The sequence below is a fragment of the Hypanus sabinus genome, chromosome 17 (assembly GCF_030144855.1).
Source record: "Hypanus sabinus isolate sHypSab1 chromosome 17, sHypSab1.hap1, whole genome shotgun sequence".
In the NCBI taxonomy this organism is placed as follows: domain Eukaryota; kingdom Metazoa; phylum Chordata; class Chondrichthyes; order Myliobatiformes; family Dasyatidae; genus Hypanus; species Hypanus sabinus.
This window is the reverse complement of record NC_082722.1, coordinates 78258482-78276994: the sequence shown is the minus strand read 5'-3', so window position 1 is coordinate 78276994 and position 18513 is coordinate 78258482. Positions and strand designations below refer to the sequence as shown.

General features: G+C 41.3%; 1 protein-coding gene across 3 annotated transcripts in view; it reads left to right on the top strand.

Moving 5' to 3' along the window:
* Positions 1-18513, top strand: part of LOC132407045 (cadherin-10-like) — a 94354-nt gene that overhangs the window by 43384 nt on the left and 32457 nt on the right. For all 3 annotated transcript variants that reach the window (XM_059993286.1, XM_059993285.1, XM_059993287.1), the window contains exon 8: positions 9694-9827. In XM_059993286.1, the coding sequence (XP_059849269.1) occupies positions 9694-9827 (134 nt within the window). The remainder of the gene's footprint in view (positions 1-9693; positions 9828-18513) is intronic.

Below are 18513 nucleotides of genomic sequence, written 5' to 3'. Positions count from 1 at the left end.
CATTCTTCTAAACTCCAGTGAGTACAGGTCCATTTGTTGATCCTTCAGGAACATTTAGTCAAGACAGCTTCATTTTACAGTGTGCTGTTGTAAACGACCATGTCGGAGATAGAGACAATGACCCTGTCCCCTCACCCTCTGAACCATGGCCACTGTCAACTGCACTGGGAGCGAAATGGCAAATTTACATTTAAAATAAAACAAATTAAAAATCAGAGTTAGATCCAGGAAATGTACATTTCCACTAAAGGGGAAGGAGATTACTTCATGTCGTTGCTTGGCAGAGTGGCCATTCAGTTCTATACAACCAGGAAGCACACTGGAATATAAAAAAAACATTGAAAAGGAGTCTCGCACACAAAATGCTGGAGGGACTCAACAGGTCAGGCAGTAGCTGTGGAGAGGAACAAAGAGTCAACGTTTCGGACTGAGACCCTTTGTCAGGACTGGAAAGGGGAAAGAGCTAGAGGGAAAACAAAAATGGAACCTGATAGTGTACTTCATTAATTCACCAGAAACATTGGATTAAAACTCGTGAAACCATAAGACATAGAAGCAGAAATAGGCCATTCAGCCCATCATGCTACTCCACCGTTCCATCATGTTTGGTTTATTTTCCCTCTCAGCCCCATTCTCTTCTCTTCTCCCCATAACCTTTGCCACCCTGACTAATCGAGAACCTCTCATCTCTGCTTTAAAGACAGAGCCTCCACAGTCATCTGTGGCCGTGAATTCCACCGATTCATCACCTGGAAACCCCATCTGGAACTCTCTTCCAGAGATCTATCGTTCTATATATGAAACCCAAAATCCACCAATTAGATTCCAGTCTTTAATTCACTCTAGGGAACCTATTATTTTATATATAAACCCAGAATTCCTCGATTAGATCCCAGATTGTAACTCCTTCCCTGAGATATGTTGTTCCATATATAAATCTCAAAATTTATGCATGGAACAACTCACTCCTGGGATTCAGAACCTTTCTGTTAGAACTCAGACTGTAACACAAAATCAAAGTGTACTTTGTTGTCACGTGTGCAAGTATATTTATTTTCATTTTGAAATACAGCACAGTAACAGGTCCTTCTGGCCCAATAAGTCCACACTACCCAGTTGCACCCATGTGACCAATTAACCTACTAGCCTGCACACCATTGGTCTGTGGGAGGAAACCAGAGCACCTGGAGGAAACCCACACAGTCACAGGGAGAATGTACAGACTCCTTACAGACAGCGGTCTGACTCCTGGTCTGATCTCCTCTACATTGGTGAGACCCGACCGACAGTGCCTATGAAAAGTATTCATGCCCCCTTGCAAGTTTTCATTTTTTTTGTTTTACAACATTGAATCACATTGGATTTGATTTGGCTTGTTTGACGCTGATCAACAGAAAAGACTCTTTATGTCAAAGTGAAAACAATTTTTTACACATTGGTTTCAATTTATTACTACTATTAAACACAAAATAATTGATTGCATAATTACTCACCCCATTCAAGTCAGTATTTAGTAGATGCACCTTTGGCAGTAATTACAGCCTTGAGTCTGCGTGGATAGGTCTCTATCAGCTTTGCACACCTGGACACTGCAATTTTTCCCCATTCTTCTTTACAAAACTGCTCAAACACCTGTGTCTGGAAGCTCCCACTGCTGGTGAGTCAGTATCCTGACAAAAACTACACCATGAAGACAAGAACTCCAAGCAACTCCACGAGAAGGTTATTGAAAAGCACAAGTCAGGAGATGGATACAAGAACATTTCCAAGTCACTGAATATCCTTTGGTTAATTCAGTCATCAAGAAATGGACAGAATATGGCACAGCTGTAAATCTGCTGAGAGGAGGCCGCCTCAACAACTGAGTGACCGTGCAAGAAGGGGACTAGTGAGGGAGGTCACTGAGAGACCTGTGACAACTCTGGAGGAGTTACAAGCTTCAGTGGCTGAGATGGGAGAGACTACACATACAACAACTGTTACCCAGGTGTTTCATCAGTCGCAGTTTAATGGGAGAGAGGCAAAGAGAAAGTCACTGCTGAATAAAACTTATGAAATCTCAGCTAGAGTTTGTCAGAAGGCATGTAGGAGACTCTGAAGTCAGCTGGAAGAAGGTTCTATGGTCAATGAAACCAAAATCAGACTAAACACTAAGTTTGCCATAAGCCAAACACTGCACAACATCCGAAACACACCATCTCTACCGTGAAGCACGGTGGCAGCTGCATCACGCTGTGGGGATGCTTCACTGCAGCAGGGCCTTGGAAGGCTTGTGAAGGTAGAGGGTAAAATGAATACAGGAAAATCCTGGAGGAAAATCTGATGCAGTCTGAGAGAAATGCAACTTGGGGGAAGGTTTGTTTTCCAGTAAGACTGTGATCCCAAGCATAAAGCCAAACCTACCCAGGAATAACTCAGAAACAATAATGTCCTGGAGAGGCCAAGTCAGAGTCCAGACCTCAATCCAATTGAGATTTTGTGGCTGGACTTGAAAAGTGCTGTTCACTCACGATCCCCATGCAATCTGACAGAGCTTGAGCAGTTTTGTAAAGAAGAATGGGGGGAAAATTGCAGTGTCTAGATGTGCAAAGCTGATAGAGACCTATCCACACAGACTTAAGGCTATAATTGCTGACAAAAGTACATCTACTAAAATCACTGAATTGAAGGGGGTGAGTAATTATGCAATCAATTATTTTATGTTTATTAATTGGAATAAATTTAGACCAATTTGTAGAAATTTGTTTTCATGTTGACACAAAAGATTCACTTTGATTAGTGTCAAAAAACTGAATTAAATCCATTGTGATTTAATGTAAAACAATAAAACATGAAAACTTCCAAAGGGGGGTGAATACTTTTTTATAGGCACTGTAAACTGGGGGACCACTTTGTCGAGCACCTCCACTTCATCAGAAAAAAGCAGAATTTCCTTGTGGCCATTTCCTCTCCCATTTCCTGTTCAGACACAATAATCCATGGCCTCCTCTTCTGCCGTGATGAGGCCACTCTCAAGCTGGAGGAGCCAACTCATAATCTGTCTGGGTAGTCTCCAACCTGATGGCATGAACATCGATTTCTCCTTTTGGTAATGTTTTCCCTCTCCTTCCCTCATCTTCTGTTCCCTACCCTGCTCTCTTTCTTCTTTTCCTCAGTGGCCCATCACCTCACCCTGGTGCCCCTCCTCCTCCCCTTTCTCCCATAGTCCAATCTCCTCTCCTATCAGATTCTATCTTCCATCTTGCCTTTTCCACCAATCACCTCCCAGCTTCTTACTTCATCCCCCTTCCCCCACCCACCAGGTTTTACCTATCACCTTCTAGCCTGGCCTCCTCCCCCCCCCCACCTTATTAAGGCATCCTCCATTTTCCTTTCCAGTCTTTTTTTTGTAATTTATTTTTTTATTGAAGTTCATCATTAAACAAACATTTCCATAAGATGTATTTCAGACATTGTACATATATATATAATGTAATCATATAAATCACAAATCTCCACAAAGTATTTATCTGAGGTATACACTTATAGAAAAGAGTGGAAAGAAAAAACAAGCAAAAGGAAAGATCTATGTACAAGTAGGGAGTGATCTTTTGTTTTACAGCAGATTCATTGATTTGTGAGAATAAAATCAGGCCTATGAGGCATTATGTAGTTAAACCATTTTTCCCAGTATGAATCAAATTGTTCCAGCTTATGGTTAACAGATGCTGTTATCTTCTCCATTTTGTAAATGTCCATTGTAATTTCCATCCATGTATTTAAAGTTGGGCTCTCCTGTGATAACCACTTCATAGTAAGAGTCTTTTTACCAGCCACCAACAGTATATTCATTAAATATTTATCTCTTTTTAACCATTCTTAGGGTATATATCCAAAATATATGGTCTTACTCACTAAGGGTATTTCACATTTAAAGATGTCTTGTAGGGCATTGTGTATCCCCCTCCAATAGTTTTTGATAACAGGGCAGTCCCAAAAAATATGATAATGATTTGTATTTTGATTTCCACAATTTCTCCAGCAAACAGGGAGGTTACCATCATAATGGGATTTCTGAGAGAGTGTAATAAAATATCTTATCAAGTTTTTCCATCCAACCTCCCTCCATTTCTGTGAACTGGTACACTTCCATTGATATCTCCATATTGTTGTCCATTCTTCCTCAGATATAATTATCCCTCCTTCCTTCTCCCATTTTGTTTTAATGTATGAAATTGAATGTATTTTAAGATTTGACAACCCCTGAGACATGCTTGAAACGATTCTACTACCATTATCTGAATTATATGCTTTTCTAAAGAGCTCTATCAAGCATGTATTTGCCTTGGTTACATTTTTAAATGTCTTATTAACATATTGTTGCATCTGCAAATACCGATAAAAAATCTTGTTTTCTAATAAGTGTTTCTCTTCAAGCATTTCAAAACTGAAAGGTGTTCCTTCTTTTATTATGTTGCAAAGAACTGTTATTCCTTTAGCTGTCCAGACCTTAAATCTAGCATCCAATTTATTTGGTGTAAAATCCGAGTCATATGCACACCATTTAAGAATTGCAATATCTCCCTCTAGATTATATTCTTTTATAGTAGTTTTCCATATTTTAAGAGTCAATTTCACCCATGGGTTTTCAATAGTATTTATGTACCTTTGCAGGTTGTTATCAGCCAAAATTGCTTGTATGGGGATGGGAAGTACCCGCTCCTCAGTGTTTTTCCATTGAGCGTCATATGATGGGTTACACCAACGTATCACAGCTCTTTCCAGTCATGATGAAGGGTTTTGGCCTGAAATGTAGACTATTTATTCCCCTCTTTGAGATGCTGCCTGATCTGCTGAGTTCCTCCAGCAGTTTGTGCACGTTACTCAGTCATTGAAGTATTGCTAGTTGTGTTGTGTCTGTGCACACACATGGGAGATGACTCTAACTGGTGTGTTCAAATTGCAATGAGAGAGAGAGCACAATGCACATTCGCAGACAACAGATCATTATGTAATGCTGGGGGGGCAGGGTTATTATTCTAAAAGAAATAGTTCCATGTATTAAACTTGTTCCCCTTTAGATTAGTGCAACATAAAACCGTATATGTTCAAAACATTCAATTTCCCTTTCATAAACCCTTATTCCAAATAAACATGCTTTCACAGTAACAGTCCATAACTAACTTCACTATACTAAAGATTCAGTCTTTTGGGTTCTTTAAGGAAAGTGCCTTTGGACCTGTGGTGTGGCATCAGGTCTGGTAGGTATCTTGTCCAAGACAATGTTCTCGGTTTCTGTGTCACATTGCTGTCAGTGACGCGACCATCACTGAGAGGCAAGTCCGGTGCTGTAATCTGTCATCTTGTTGGAAGCAATCAGCTCACTTGTGTTCTTCGGTTGAGCATCCAGTATCTGGTACGTAACGTCTCCATGTCTGATGTCCAGTATCCACTGTGTAGATCAGTACCCACTTCTCATAGCTATCCTACCGGGTGCCACTTGATTTCTCGGTAATCATGCGCTAGGACTTCCTGTCCAATCTCGAAGCTCCTTGCTGCTTCACTTGGCAATGGGCTGAACTGTTCATTCTGCAATTCCCTCCATAGATCTGGTTTCAGGATGTCTACACGAGATTTCAGATTCTTGTTCATGAACAGCATTGCAGGTTTTTGATTTGTTGTCGCATGAACAGAGCTCCGATACAGAAAAAGGAAGTTGTCCACCTTCTGATGTAGAGAAATGTCCTCCTTGTCCATCGCTTCAATGGACTTCTTTAATATTTGGATAAACCTTCAGCTAACTCATTCATTGCTGTGTGGTGAGGAAATGACTTGAAATGCCTGATGCCATTTTTCTTCAAGAACAGTCATAATTCCTCTGACGTGTACTGTGGTCCAATGTCACTCACAATTTGTTCTGGTAAGCCATTTCTACTGAAGATGGTCCCCATAGCAGAGACAGTCTTTACTGAGGTGGTTGACTTTATTGGTAGAAGCTCTGGCCACTACGAATGAGCATCCACAGCAATCAGAAACATGGAGTCCATGAATGGCCCAGCAAAGTTAATATGTGCTCTTTGCCATGGTGAAGTTGTCCACTCCCACAGGTGTAACAGTGTCTGTTAGGATGCACTTTGAACTTATTGGAATCCTGAACAACTTTTGGCCAAGTCTTCAATCCGTTTATCAATTCCTGGCCACCACACGTAGCCCCGGGTGAAACTCCTCATCTTGACTGTACCCAGGAGTCCTTCATGCAGATTTTCTAACACTCTGGTTTAGAGGGAACCGCAGCATGTGATCCACACATCAGTGTTCTTTGACATACCAACAGTTGTTCTCATCTCATTGAGAATTCTGTAAGCATAGAATTACCATGAGCTGGCCATCCTTGCATGGTGATTTCATAGACTTTTGACAATGTCAGGTCATACTTTGTTTTGCTTTGTGTTTTGGAATTTGTTACAGGCCACTGGTCCACCAATGCTGTGTGGAACACCTCAATTGGTCAGAGTATGAAGACTTCTCTTCTTTAGTTGGTATAGTAGAAGATGTGACAAGTGTTTCTGTGTAGCTTGGTACCCATGAAGTCTATGTCACAGAGTGGTTAAGGCATTGGTCTAGTGATCTGAAGGTCACTAGTTCAAGCCTTAGCTGAGGCAATGTACTGTGTCCTTGAGCAAGGCACTTAACCACACATCGCTTTGCGATGGCACCGGTGCCAAGCTGTATGGGTCCTAATGCCCTTCCCTTGGACAACATCGGTGGCATGGAAAGGGGAGACTTGCAGCTTGGGCAACTGCTTTGCCCTGGCCTCAGTCATCACTGAAAATCAATGGACAGCTAAAGAAGATGTCATAAGAATGAGCTCTGAGGAATAGTGGCCAGCGTTGTAACCAGGTAGCAGTTGGCTCTGAAATTCCCTTTCAGGGTCTGAAAGTGGCCGCAAGGGGCTGATGGTCTGTTACTAGTGTAAACTTTAGTCCATAGAGGTAGTGGTGGAATTTCTTTATTCCCCATACAAGACTAAGGGCCTCTCAGTCAAATTATGCTTAGTTGTGTTCTACACTTGTCAGTGATCTTAAAACAAACACAATCAGGCGTTCAGATCCATCTTCCACAGTGTGTGATAAACTGGCTCCAGTGCCATAAGGGGATGCATCACATGCCAGTCTGATGGGCAGAGATGGGTAATAATGGGTGAGCAGTTCATCAGATGTTATTAGTCTCTTTGTTTCCTTGAATGCTTTTTCACATCTTTCTGACCATTCCCACTTTGCTCCTGTCTGAAACAGTGTGTTCAATGAGTACAGCACTGTAGCAATGTCTGGGAGAAATCACAGGTAGTAGTTTACAAAGCTCAAGTATAACCTGAGCTGTGACACATTTTCCGGTTTGGGTGCCTGGAGCATTGCTTCAAAGTTCTCTTGTGACTTCTATAAGCCAAGCTTGTCAATGACATGTCCACAGTTTGAGATTTCATTCTTGAAAAACTCACATTCTCTCTCTTTGCATGCAGACCATATTCTCTCAGCCTATTAAGCACTTTACCAAGGTTCTGTGGGTTTTCTTCATCAAGGTAACATTGTGTTCCTGGGATATCTTGGAGCACTTGGTCCATTCTCTTTGCCAAATTGCTGGAACTGATGCAACGGATTATACTGGAACAGTCCCTTGTGAGTGTTGATTGCGAGGAACTTTCTGCTTGACTCCTTGATCTCCATTTGCAGATAGTCTTGTGACAAGTCAATCTTTGAAAACCTCTCCCTGTCTGCCAAAGATGCAAAAATGTCTTCTATCTGAGGCAGAGGATACTGCCCGGTACGCAGCACTGGGCTGATGCTCACTTTGAAATCCCCACATAACGTGAATGGCTCTGGCCTTCCCTTTCTTGATCACTGGGACAATGGGCATGGCCCAATCACTCCACTCAGCCTTGGAGAGAATTCCAGACGCCTCTAAGCTCTGCACTTTAGCATCCACTTTAGGATGTAGTGCGTAAGGCACTGGACACGCTTTATGGAATGTTAGTGTTGCTGTTTCATGCGGTTGGATTCTGGCCTTGATGCCTTTGAGTTTACCAAACCTCTTCTCAAACTCCTTCTCACTAGCATTAAGCAGCTGACCAGTCTCTGCTTAGTGCTACTGTTTGGGCTGCATTTACCTGTTGATGTCACACTGCAAACTTTGACTGAGTGCCAGTCTAGTTGAATTTTTCTCAATCATTCACGTCTGAAACATGCTGGCCCTCCTCTGTTCAACACATAAAGCTCTAACTGCTGTGTTTGGCCTTTGCACTTACTTTCAGTTTGCCTTTGCGAGACTCTTTTTCACCCGTGTAAGTCTTTAGCACCACTGAGGTCTTCTCTGATGGGATCTTAGAAAATAGTCTGTTGTAGTCAGCTTTGAGCATTACGGACAAAGCTGACTCTATTTTCAGTTCCATTTTCAGTTTTACAACAGACACATCTATTGCAGCCCTGATAATTTTGTGATCTGCTTCAGTAATACTAAGTAGTTCTAGGCATGACAGTTCACCTTTGCCAGACTCTATGTTGTCTGATTCTGTTTTACATTCAGTAACTTCATGCATTTGCTTAGTTTTGCGTTTGAGATTTTTCACTTGCTTGTGCTTTTTGTTTGTCTTGCACACTCTCTCTATATGACCTTGTCTGTGACACTTCCTGCAGATATTTTCTTTGAACCAATAGTCATTCGCATCGAAGGGGATTTGCCATATGAATAACATTTTTGGCTTTTTGCACCATTTGGGGATATTTTGTGCATTTCACATTCTAACCTCCTTTTCTGTAGTTCTGTTGCATCCTTTGCTGCAGTATCTAATGATATTGCAATGGTCAATGCCCGTTCTGAGGTTAGGTCTCTTTCGGACAGTAGCCTCTTTGGAGTGCTTTAACTATGCATGCCACATACAATCCTCTCCCTTAATGCATCAGAAAGTCCATCTCTGAAATCACAGTACTGGGAAAGATCTGCAATGTATTCAGAAATGCTTTCATCCTTTGGCTGATTCCTTTTGTAAAATCTAAATTTCTCAGCTACTTTAAAACTGTCACAATTGTAAAACTGTCACAATTTTGTCAAACATCTTGCTTGTTGGCTTTTCAGGGGTTACTAGGTTGCAATATCAGATCGTACGTTCTTGGGTCCATTAAGCTAAGAAGAGTAGGGTCTTTGTTTTGCTCCTCCACGTTGTTCACATTACAATACAGTTCCATTCTCTCCATATACGACTCCCAGCCTTCATTAGCACTATCAAATTCATCAGCTTTTCAACTGAAGCCACATTATTTTCACCCAGTTACCTATTGTTGTATATAAATCAGTCGTGGGTATAAAGAGAGTAGAACAGTGAGCTAAGCAGCATTCCTGAGGGGTACCAGTGTTGATTGTCAGCAAGGAGGAGATGTGATTTCCAACAATGATCTCCCAATGAGGAAGTCAAAGATCCAGTTGAGAGGGAGGTACAGAGGCCCAGGTTTTGGAGCTTGCTGATTGGAACTGAGGGAATGATTATGTTGAGCACTGAGCTGTAATCAATAAATGACAGCCTCGTGTATACAGTATATATAAATCCCAACATTCATCAATTACATTCAAAGATAACACACTGTGACCTTGTTTCTTTACATTATGGCTTGTTAGATATATAATTTAACTGTTTTTAGTTTTGACAGTGTTATTTGTTCCCAGGTATTCTTTACAGAATGGGACAAACCTATTCAGAATTGATGATAATGGAATAATTTACACCAGCGAGCCACTGGATCGAGAAGAGGCTGCGTCGTACAGCATCACAGTGGCTGCCAGTGAAGTGGGCAAGAGTAGTAAGTGGTTTTCCCTACTGAAAATTCAAAGTAAATTTATTATCAAAGTATCTATATGTCACCATATACAACCCTACGATTCATTTTCTTTTGAGCATTCACAGTAAATACTGTTACGTATCCCGTAACTGGGTCACTTACCAGCAAAGATAGAGAGGTCCGTTGAAGTCTGATGGTACTATTTTTAACAGTATTTTTTGATAAAAGTACACAAAAATAATATCAGTGCAAACATACAGATAAAATACGTCGTCAATACTAAATCTAAAAGTGCGGGTATAATAATAATCAATAAGAAATAGCTCTATCGTTGTCTAGGGGATAATGTATTGTCCAATGGAAATATAAAAGTCACTTTAGTTCATTCAAGCTGCAGCTTTCTGGTTTGAGAGAAAGACGGGTTAAAACTTGCCCAGTCCTTTTATGATGTCAATCCTTCGAGAGTCATTGGGGGTTGATTTCCCCGTTGTTAGCTAAAAACCGTTCTTCTGTGGTAAAGGCCCACCGATTCCGGGGCAAATAGAAATGGGCGCACGTGTCCTTCCCACCGGTTTTTGCTATCATGGGATCGCTAGCGTTTCTTCTGGTGCGTCTGAGGGGCTGTTCCCCAGACCCTCTTTTATCCTGACTCACAGGGTCTCAGATGTCAATCAGGTTGGGATGATGCAATCCCTCCACCAACCTCCCCCTCGGTTCATTGCCTGGGGGCTTCAATGCATCGTACAGGATTCAATACACAAGTCCGTCTCCAAGAGACAATAGCCGGTATCCATGGTTCCGCCCTTCGGAGGCCAGGACACATTCCAACTCTTTGTGGATGCTGCATGTCTTTCTCTCATTTCCTGGGTCTCCTGAACTGACTTAATAGTGATCTTGTGATTCTCATAAAGGAGGGGCACCCTTCGGCCCCTCAGAGCTGTGGTACATTCGTAACACCCCCTTTCTTCAAAGCGTTTTCACCAGCGGTGAAAACGAAGTGATACAGAGTCTTACAGGATTTTAGAATCTAACACAACACAAAAGTTTTTTTTTCTACAGAGTAATACAGTTATACATTCAATTCAGCACCTAAACAGTTAACGATTACAGTATCACTTCCTTTAATATCTTAACATCTTGTACCTTACTAAAGTCTAGTAGCATCAGACTTCAATTTAATAACCACCTATTTTTATTTCTTCAGCAAACAAAAACTAAAGAGTTGTGATCTTAGCTTACGTGTATACTACAAAAGTTCATGCAAATACTAATCTTTCTGTTGCTTTCAAACTTAACAGGCGGGCTTCCATGGGGTTGTCTTTATCATTCACATGCTTTGTCGAAATCCCGTAAAACCGGCTTTTGCTATTCAAAAATGGTGTCCCCATTAACCGTCGCCTCTTTTCCGGTTAATTCCCACGTGGGGAGTTTGGGCCTCCTGGCAAAATAGGTTTTCGTCTGCTCCTTCCATAGGAGTTATTTTATCAACAATGTGTCCCAAACTTAGACCATCTTCTGAATTTCCACCCAATTCTTTAATTTTTTGAAAGTTGTTAGTTTTCTCTTCAGGACCCTTCAGGCTATTAGTTGTTAGTTCAAACTCTTTGTCCAAGCAGTATTTCAAATTCTGCCTTTTCACACCACACTCTGGAATAACAATAGCATGGGCGTCCCGCCATCTTCCAACTCAACCCGTAAGTGATCCGCAGGCTTTGTGGTACCACGCCATTGAAATGACTGGAGCCTGGTTGCTGCCTTTGATATTAATCCAGCCTTTAAATTTTTTTCATTCGATTTGGGATCTACATATTTCCCTTTTCCTTCAATAGTAATATTCATCTCCCCACTTTTGATCTCTGCATTTTTAACACACCTTCGAGCACAAACACCTGGCAACTCTCACTTCCCACTATTACCAAGGTTAACCCTTTCTTCACTGAACCAAGTCTATCTGACCCACAAGGACGGCATTCCTTTTCAACTGAATCAAATACCTCAGGCTTTTTCTGAGCTCCATTACTAGGTTCAGTACCACGTGCATCCACATCTTGGACGCACTCAAACGGGACATTTGCCTCTTCCAGGCTTTCAATACCCGTACCCTTTTCAAATTCTAAATTCCCCTGATTCTCCCAGCTACTCTCTGGGCAACTCCCTTCCGGAGTAAACTCAACCCCGCGGGCTGAAACAACCTCATCTGCCAACCCAACAGACTTCTTCAAGGTAAGGGCACCCTTTTCATCTAGGGCTGCCCTCATTTCATTATCGGGAACACCTTTAGAAGTTTCAACCTCTTCAAACAGTTCTGCCAAACCAGACAGATCATCCATGTCCAACTCTGGACCTTTTAACAGCTCTATCTGTTTCTCATCTTTATTTTGTGCCTCTAGAACTTTTCTCCTTGCTAAGGGCAGGTCTACCTCCTCTCCCTTACTCTCTTTCACATTACTACTCTTCGTTTTACCACCCTCTAAACCCTTGTGGTACAGGGTCGGTAAAAACGTCTCGGCCAAATCGATACTGGCCGGATTTAAACTGCTCCCTTTCTCAGCTGCCTTTCTCGACATGCTGCGAGTGATCGCGCATGCGGGATGGATCTTGGAATCTAGGGGCGGGGCCGCAACACTCACCGGCCGGTTTGTCAGCGTCATTGCTGACCAAACCTTACCACCGGCTAAATCGTTACCAAGAAGGATGTCTGCGTCAGTTCTCGGGAATTCTGATCTCACCCCTATTTCAACTGGTCCAGACACCAGCTCACAATTCATAATGACCCTATGCAAGGGCACCATTTCCGTCCCTCTTCCTATTCCTTTCACAGTTACCATTCCTGTCTTGTGACCAAGATCTAGTACCTCACTGCTGATCAATGATAGTTCAGCGCCCGTGTCTCTCCAGATCCGCACGGGAACTGGTGGGTCTCCCTCCCTCACAGACACGGTTCCGTTTGACATAGAAGTCTCAGACCCTTCTCGTACTCTGTCTACCCGGGGCTCTCTTGTTGATTTACTGATTACCACGGCATATCCGATAGGGACTGCTGCTTTCCCTTTTCCTGTCTCTTTCCTCGGAGCAAAGCACCCAGATGCAATATGCCCCCCCCCCTTTCCACAATTAAAACAGGTCAAGCCCAGAAATTTCTGGCCATTTGGCCTTTCCCCCTCAATCTTACCACTAGCTCCTGGCGGGACCGCTACCTCAGCCGGCGGACTTTCTCGATCGTTCCCACGGTCTCTCTGGGAACTTTTATTCGAGGAAAACTTTGTCTTGTGGGTTAGGGCATATTCATCTGTGAACCTAGCAAATTCTGAGATGGACTTATTTGGCTTCTCATTCAAATACATCCGGATATCCTCCGAAACACAACCTTTAAATTCCTCAATCAGAATCAACTCACTGAGATGCCAAAAATCCTCTTCCACTATCTCTGCTGTGTACCAACGGTCCAAGAGCACACCCTTCTCATAGGCAAACTCGGTATACGTCTGATTCCACCCTTTCTTTAAATTTCTGAACTTTTGTCTATACGCTTCAGGTACTAACTCATAACTCCGGAGAATGGCCGCCTTTACGTTGTCATAACTCTCCTCCTCTTCCTCCTCCATGGACAACGCCATATATGCCCGCTGTGCCTTCCCTTTTAACACACTTTGTAACAACGCCACCCACTGATCTCTGGGCCACTTCTGATTCACTGCCACCTTTTCAAAACGCAAGAAATAACTATCAACATCCGTCTCCTCGAATGGAGGTACTAACCTCAGCTCCCGACTAACATTAAACTGTTCCTCTCGGTCTGACCCCTGAACTCGTGGCTCTTGCCGTAACTTCTCCATCTCCAAGTCATGTTTCCTCTGTTTCTCTGCCTCCCTTTCCTTCTCGGCCCTTTCCTTCTCTTTTTCAGCTGCTTCCAGCTGTTTTAACTGAATTTCGTGCTCTCTTTGTTTCTCAGCTCTTTCCTGCTCCCGTTTCACCTCTAACTCCTTTAGCTGGAGCGCATGCTCCCTTTCTCTCTTGGCCCTTTCCCTCTCTTTCTCTCCCTCCTTCTCAGCTGCTTCCAGCTGCTTTAACTTAATTGCATGTTCCAACCTTAATTTCTCCAACTCTAACTGAGCCGTCCCACTAGCTGGTACCTTTTCAGGGATATTTTCCAATACCTCAGCTGCAAACACATTCTTCCCAATATAATACTGAGTTATTGCCCTTCACACCTCCCGCTTTTTCATTGACAACCTCACCTCTGCGAGGTTTAACCCCTTCGCCATATTTATCAAGTCTGATTTGGTGGCCGCCTCTAGCGCCTCCAGAGTCAGGTTTTCTATAAATTCACCTGTCTGTTTCCTGTCTGGCTACCCGTGTAACCAGATCCAAGTTTGGACTTACAAGCCCGATTCACTGGCTTCCCAATTTGGTGTCAAATCCTGAGACGAGAACCCCAACTGTTACGTACCCCGTAACTGGGTCACTTACCAGCAAAGATAGAGAGGTCCGTTGAAGTCTGATGGTACAATTTTTTAACAGTATTTATTGATAAAAATACACAAAAATAATATCAATGCAAACATACAGATAATATACGTCGTCAATACTAAATCTAAAAGCGCGGGTATAATAATAATCAATAAGAAATAGCTCTATCGTTGTCTAGGGGATAATATATTGTCCGATGGAAATATAAAAGTCACTTTAGTTCATTCAAGCTGCAGCTTTCTGGTTTGAGAGAAAGACTGGTTAAAACTTGCCCAGTCCTTTTATGATGTCAATCCTTCGAGAGTCATTGGGGGTTGATTTCCCCGTTGTTAGCTAAAAACTGTTCTTCTGTGGTAAAGGCCCACCGATTCCGGGGCAAATGGAAACGGACGTACGTGGCCTTCCCACCGGCTTTTGCTATTACGGGATCGCTAGCGTTTCTTCTGGTGCGTCTGAGGGGCTGTTCCCACAGACCCTCTTTTATCCTGACTCACAGGGTCGCAGATGTCAATCAGGTTGGGATGATGAAATCCCTCCACCAACCTCCCTCGGTTCATTGCCTGGGGGCTTCGATTCATCGTACCTGATTCAATACACAAGTCCGTCTCTAAGAGACAATAGCCGGTATCAATGGCTCCACCTTTCGGAGGCCAGGACACATTCCAAACTCTTTGTGGATTCTGCATGTCTTTCTCTCATTTCCTGGGTCTCCTGAACTGACTTAATAGTGATCTTGCGATTCTCACAAAGGAGGGGGCTACCCCGCACCCTTCGGCCCCTCAGGGCTGTGGTACATTTGTAACAATACTCATAATAATAATATTAATAGTAATAATAATAATAAATATATATTGAGAACATAAACATTTGGTGTTTACTGCTAAACATCTCCATGCTGGAGTCTGAACAGTCCCTAAGCCATGAAAATTGGCTCGTTATTTATTTTGGGACTAACTTTTGTCTTGTACTGTATGGTTACCGCAAAACAACAATTTTCATGACACAAGAGACTCTGCAGATAATGGAAATCCATCATAACACACACAATATGCCGGAGGAACTCAGCAGGTCTGGCAGCATCAATGGAGAGGAATAAACAGTTGATATTTTGGGTGATACCCTTCATCAGAGCTCAAGTCTCACCCGGAAACATCGACTGTTTATTCCTCTCCATAAATTTCATGACATACCTTAGTGAGATTAAAACCTGATTCTGATTCAATGCTCACTTGCCCAGACACCAGAGAGACATTGATATATATATATCTGAAAATGGGCCCGCCATGTCCTTGTCATGATATAACGCTTCTCTCATGTGAGAGTGGTTACTCGTATTCATTAACACGAGAGACTCTGCAAGAGTCAGCTGGAGACGCTCATGGAGTGAGTACTGTTTTGGATTCGCTCCATAACCTTTACTTTTTTTTAACCTTTCATCACCCTTATTCAGTTTATTTTTACCTATACCGAAAGTTTCTTTGTTAATTTTTTTTTTGAACTTACTGCCAAGAGTTTGTTGTGAACTTTTGAAGATATGCAAACAGAAATGTCTCTCAGGTCTAAGGGATGGGATCCCGGACGTAATCCGAACGGTAACGGAAAGAAGCAGGCTCCGCCACAATTAACTTATGAATTGTTTATGGAGGTTTTGGATAAAAAATTTGATGAACTACAACAATTTTTTAAAGAAGATATAAAGGCTTTTCAAGAGTACATGGTTAAGACGGATTCAGTAATTAAACAGCAACAAGCTCTTATTGCGTCTCTGCAAGAAGATGCTCGGAAGCGAGATTTGACATATTGAAAAACTGCAACAGGATTTAATTTCGACCATTAAGCTGATGGAAGCCCTTAAAGCCAAGAGTGACGATTTTGAGAATCGGTCCAGAAGACAGAACTTACGTATACTTGGTCTTCCAGATAGCATAGAAAAAGATGACCCTTCGAAATATTTTGCTCAACTTTTAAAAGAAGCGTTTCCGACGATTTTCCCGAATAACCCTCCTTTATTGGATCGGGCACATAGAATTCGGCGTCGATCACCGAGTGCTACAGACAAACCTTCGGTGGTAATTGTCTGGTTCCATTATGTACATGACAAAGAACAACTTATAAGGGCAGCTCGTCGGGCAGGAATGATTAAATTCAAAGAATTCTGCTTCCGCCTGGTCAAAGACTTTAGCCCTGACCTTTTAAAAAGAAGGCTTCTTTTTAAACCGTTGATGGCTGAATGTTATGAGAAAAATCTGAAACCTGCGCTCCTATACCCTGCGAAGCTTCGAATGCTCCACGACAGGTTTTCATTTCAACTTCAGAAGCGAGAAATTATCTGGAGGAGAACTTCCCTACTGCTACAGACACCGGTCTCTAATAAATGAACGATTCTGATCGTGTAAGATGGTTCTCGATCTCTTAAACCAGAATTAAAATCTGGTTATTGGTGTAGGTTCATCCTATACTTTATACTTAAAGTGTGTTTTCGTCATATTAATTGTTCTGCCTTATACACTTAAACATTATACTACATTCTTGTCCATTAACTTTGTTCCTTCGAAGGTATATTTTTAATTCTTTGAAGGTGAATTTTTCTTTGATTAAGATGGTGGTTTTTTGAAAAAGATTTTTGGTTTTGCTTAAGATGGCGTTATTTTTTTTCTTTTTTTCGTCTTCTTCCTACAATGCATCGCTTATCATAGCTTAAGTATTTTTTGTTTTGTCTGGGCTAGAGCCCGATTTATAATTTTTTTTTTAGTGACTATATTCTTATTTTTTTTACAACTAACTATACTTAGAAATATGGTTTTTATTATAGCGATTTCAATTTCTAAAGTTGGGGTGATTCTTTCATATATATCCTTTATATACGGAGTGTTCTTCAGCTGACATGGGGGTAGAATTAGTCTTACTTTTTCCTTTTTTAAGTCATATTTTGGCTTTTTCTCTTTTTCTTGGGGGGTGGGGGGATGGTCTGTTTTCTAATTCTAACTTTTTTGCATCAGTTTGTGTTAGTTTTTTTATTTGGGCTGTTTTTGAACTTCAAATATGTCTGTGTTGTCGTCACTTCCGGGTCTTCTCTTTACTTTTGTTCCTCTTCCGGGTGCATGAGTTTATAAGTTGGTTAACCCTTTCTATACCAAAGGGTTGATTTTAGAATTATGGCTCAGACCATTAATTTTGTGTCTTGGAATACTAATGGTTTAAATCATCCAATTAAACGAAAGAAGATTTTCAAAGTATTCCAAAGACTTAATGCTCATATCATTTTTGTACAAGAAACTCATGTGAGGAAGGAGGACAGATTTCGTTTTTTTAGATTTTGGCGGAGTCAACAGTATCACGCAAATTCGAATGCTAAAGTAAAAGGAGTTTCAATTTTTATTGACTCCTCTATTCCATTTGTTCAACATGATATTTTTTCTGATCCGAATGGTAGATTTTTCTTAATTATGGGTTTACTTTGTAATAAAAAGGTTGCTTTGGTTAATGTTTATGCTCCAAATGTGGATTGTCCTGACTTTTTAAAGTCCTTATTTACCTCTTTACCCAATCTAAGTGAACATAAGTTAATAATGGGTGGTGATTTTAATTGCTGTTTAAATCCTTTGATGGATAAATCTTTCTCTATTCAGACTTTACCTAATAAGTCGGCCACTTGTATTAACTCTTTTTTGACTGACAATGGAGTTTTTGATATTTGGAGATTTCGGCATCCTAAAGACAAAGAGTTTTCTTTTTTCTCACATGTTTATCACTCTTATTTGAGAATTGATTATTTTTTTGTAGATTCTTGTTTTATTCCATCGGTAATCGGTTGTAACTATGATATTATAGCTATCTCTGATCATGCTCCATTATTACTTTCTATGAAATTTACGGATACAGCTTCTAATGCCAGACAATGGCGATTTGACTCTACCTTATTGCAAGACTCTGACTTTATAAAATTTATGGAGGAGCAGATCGACTTCTTCTTTTCAACTAATTCTACAAATGATATCTCCTGCGGAACACTTTGGGACACTTTTAAAGCGTATATACGTGGACAGATTATTTCTTATTCTGTTGGTTTGAGGAAACGTACTAAGATGGAAACTCTTTTATTGGTTGGTAAAATTAAAGAGATTGATAAGAAATATTCAATTGCTCCTAGTAAGGAGCTTTACAAACAAAGGGTTGAACTTCAAATGGAACATAGTTTATTACTTACATCCTCGATTGAAAATCAACTAATGAAAAC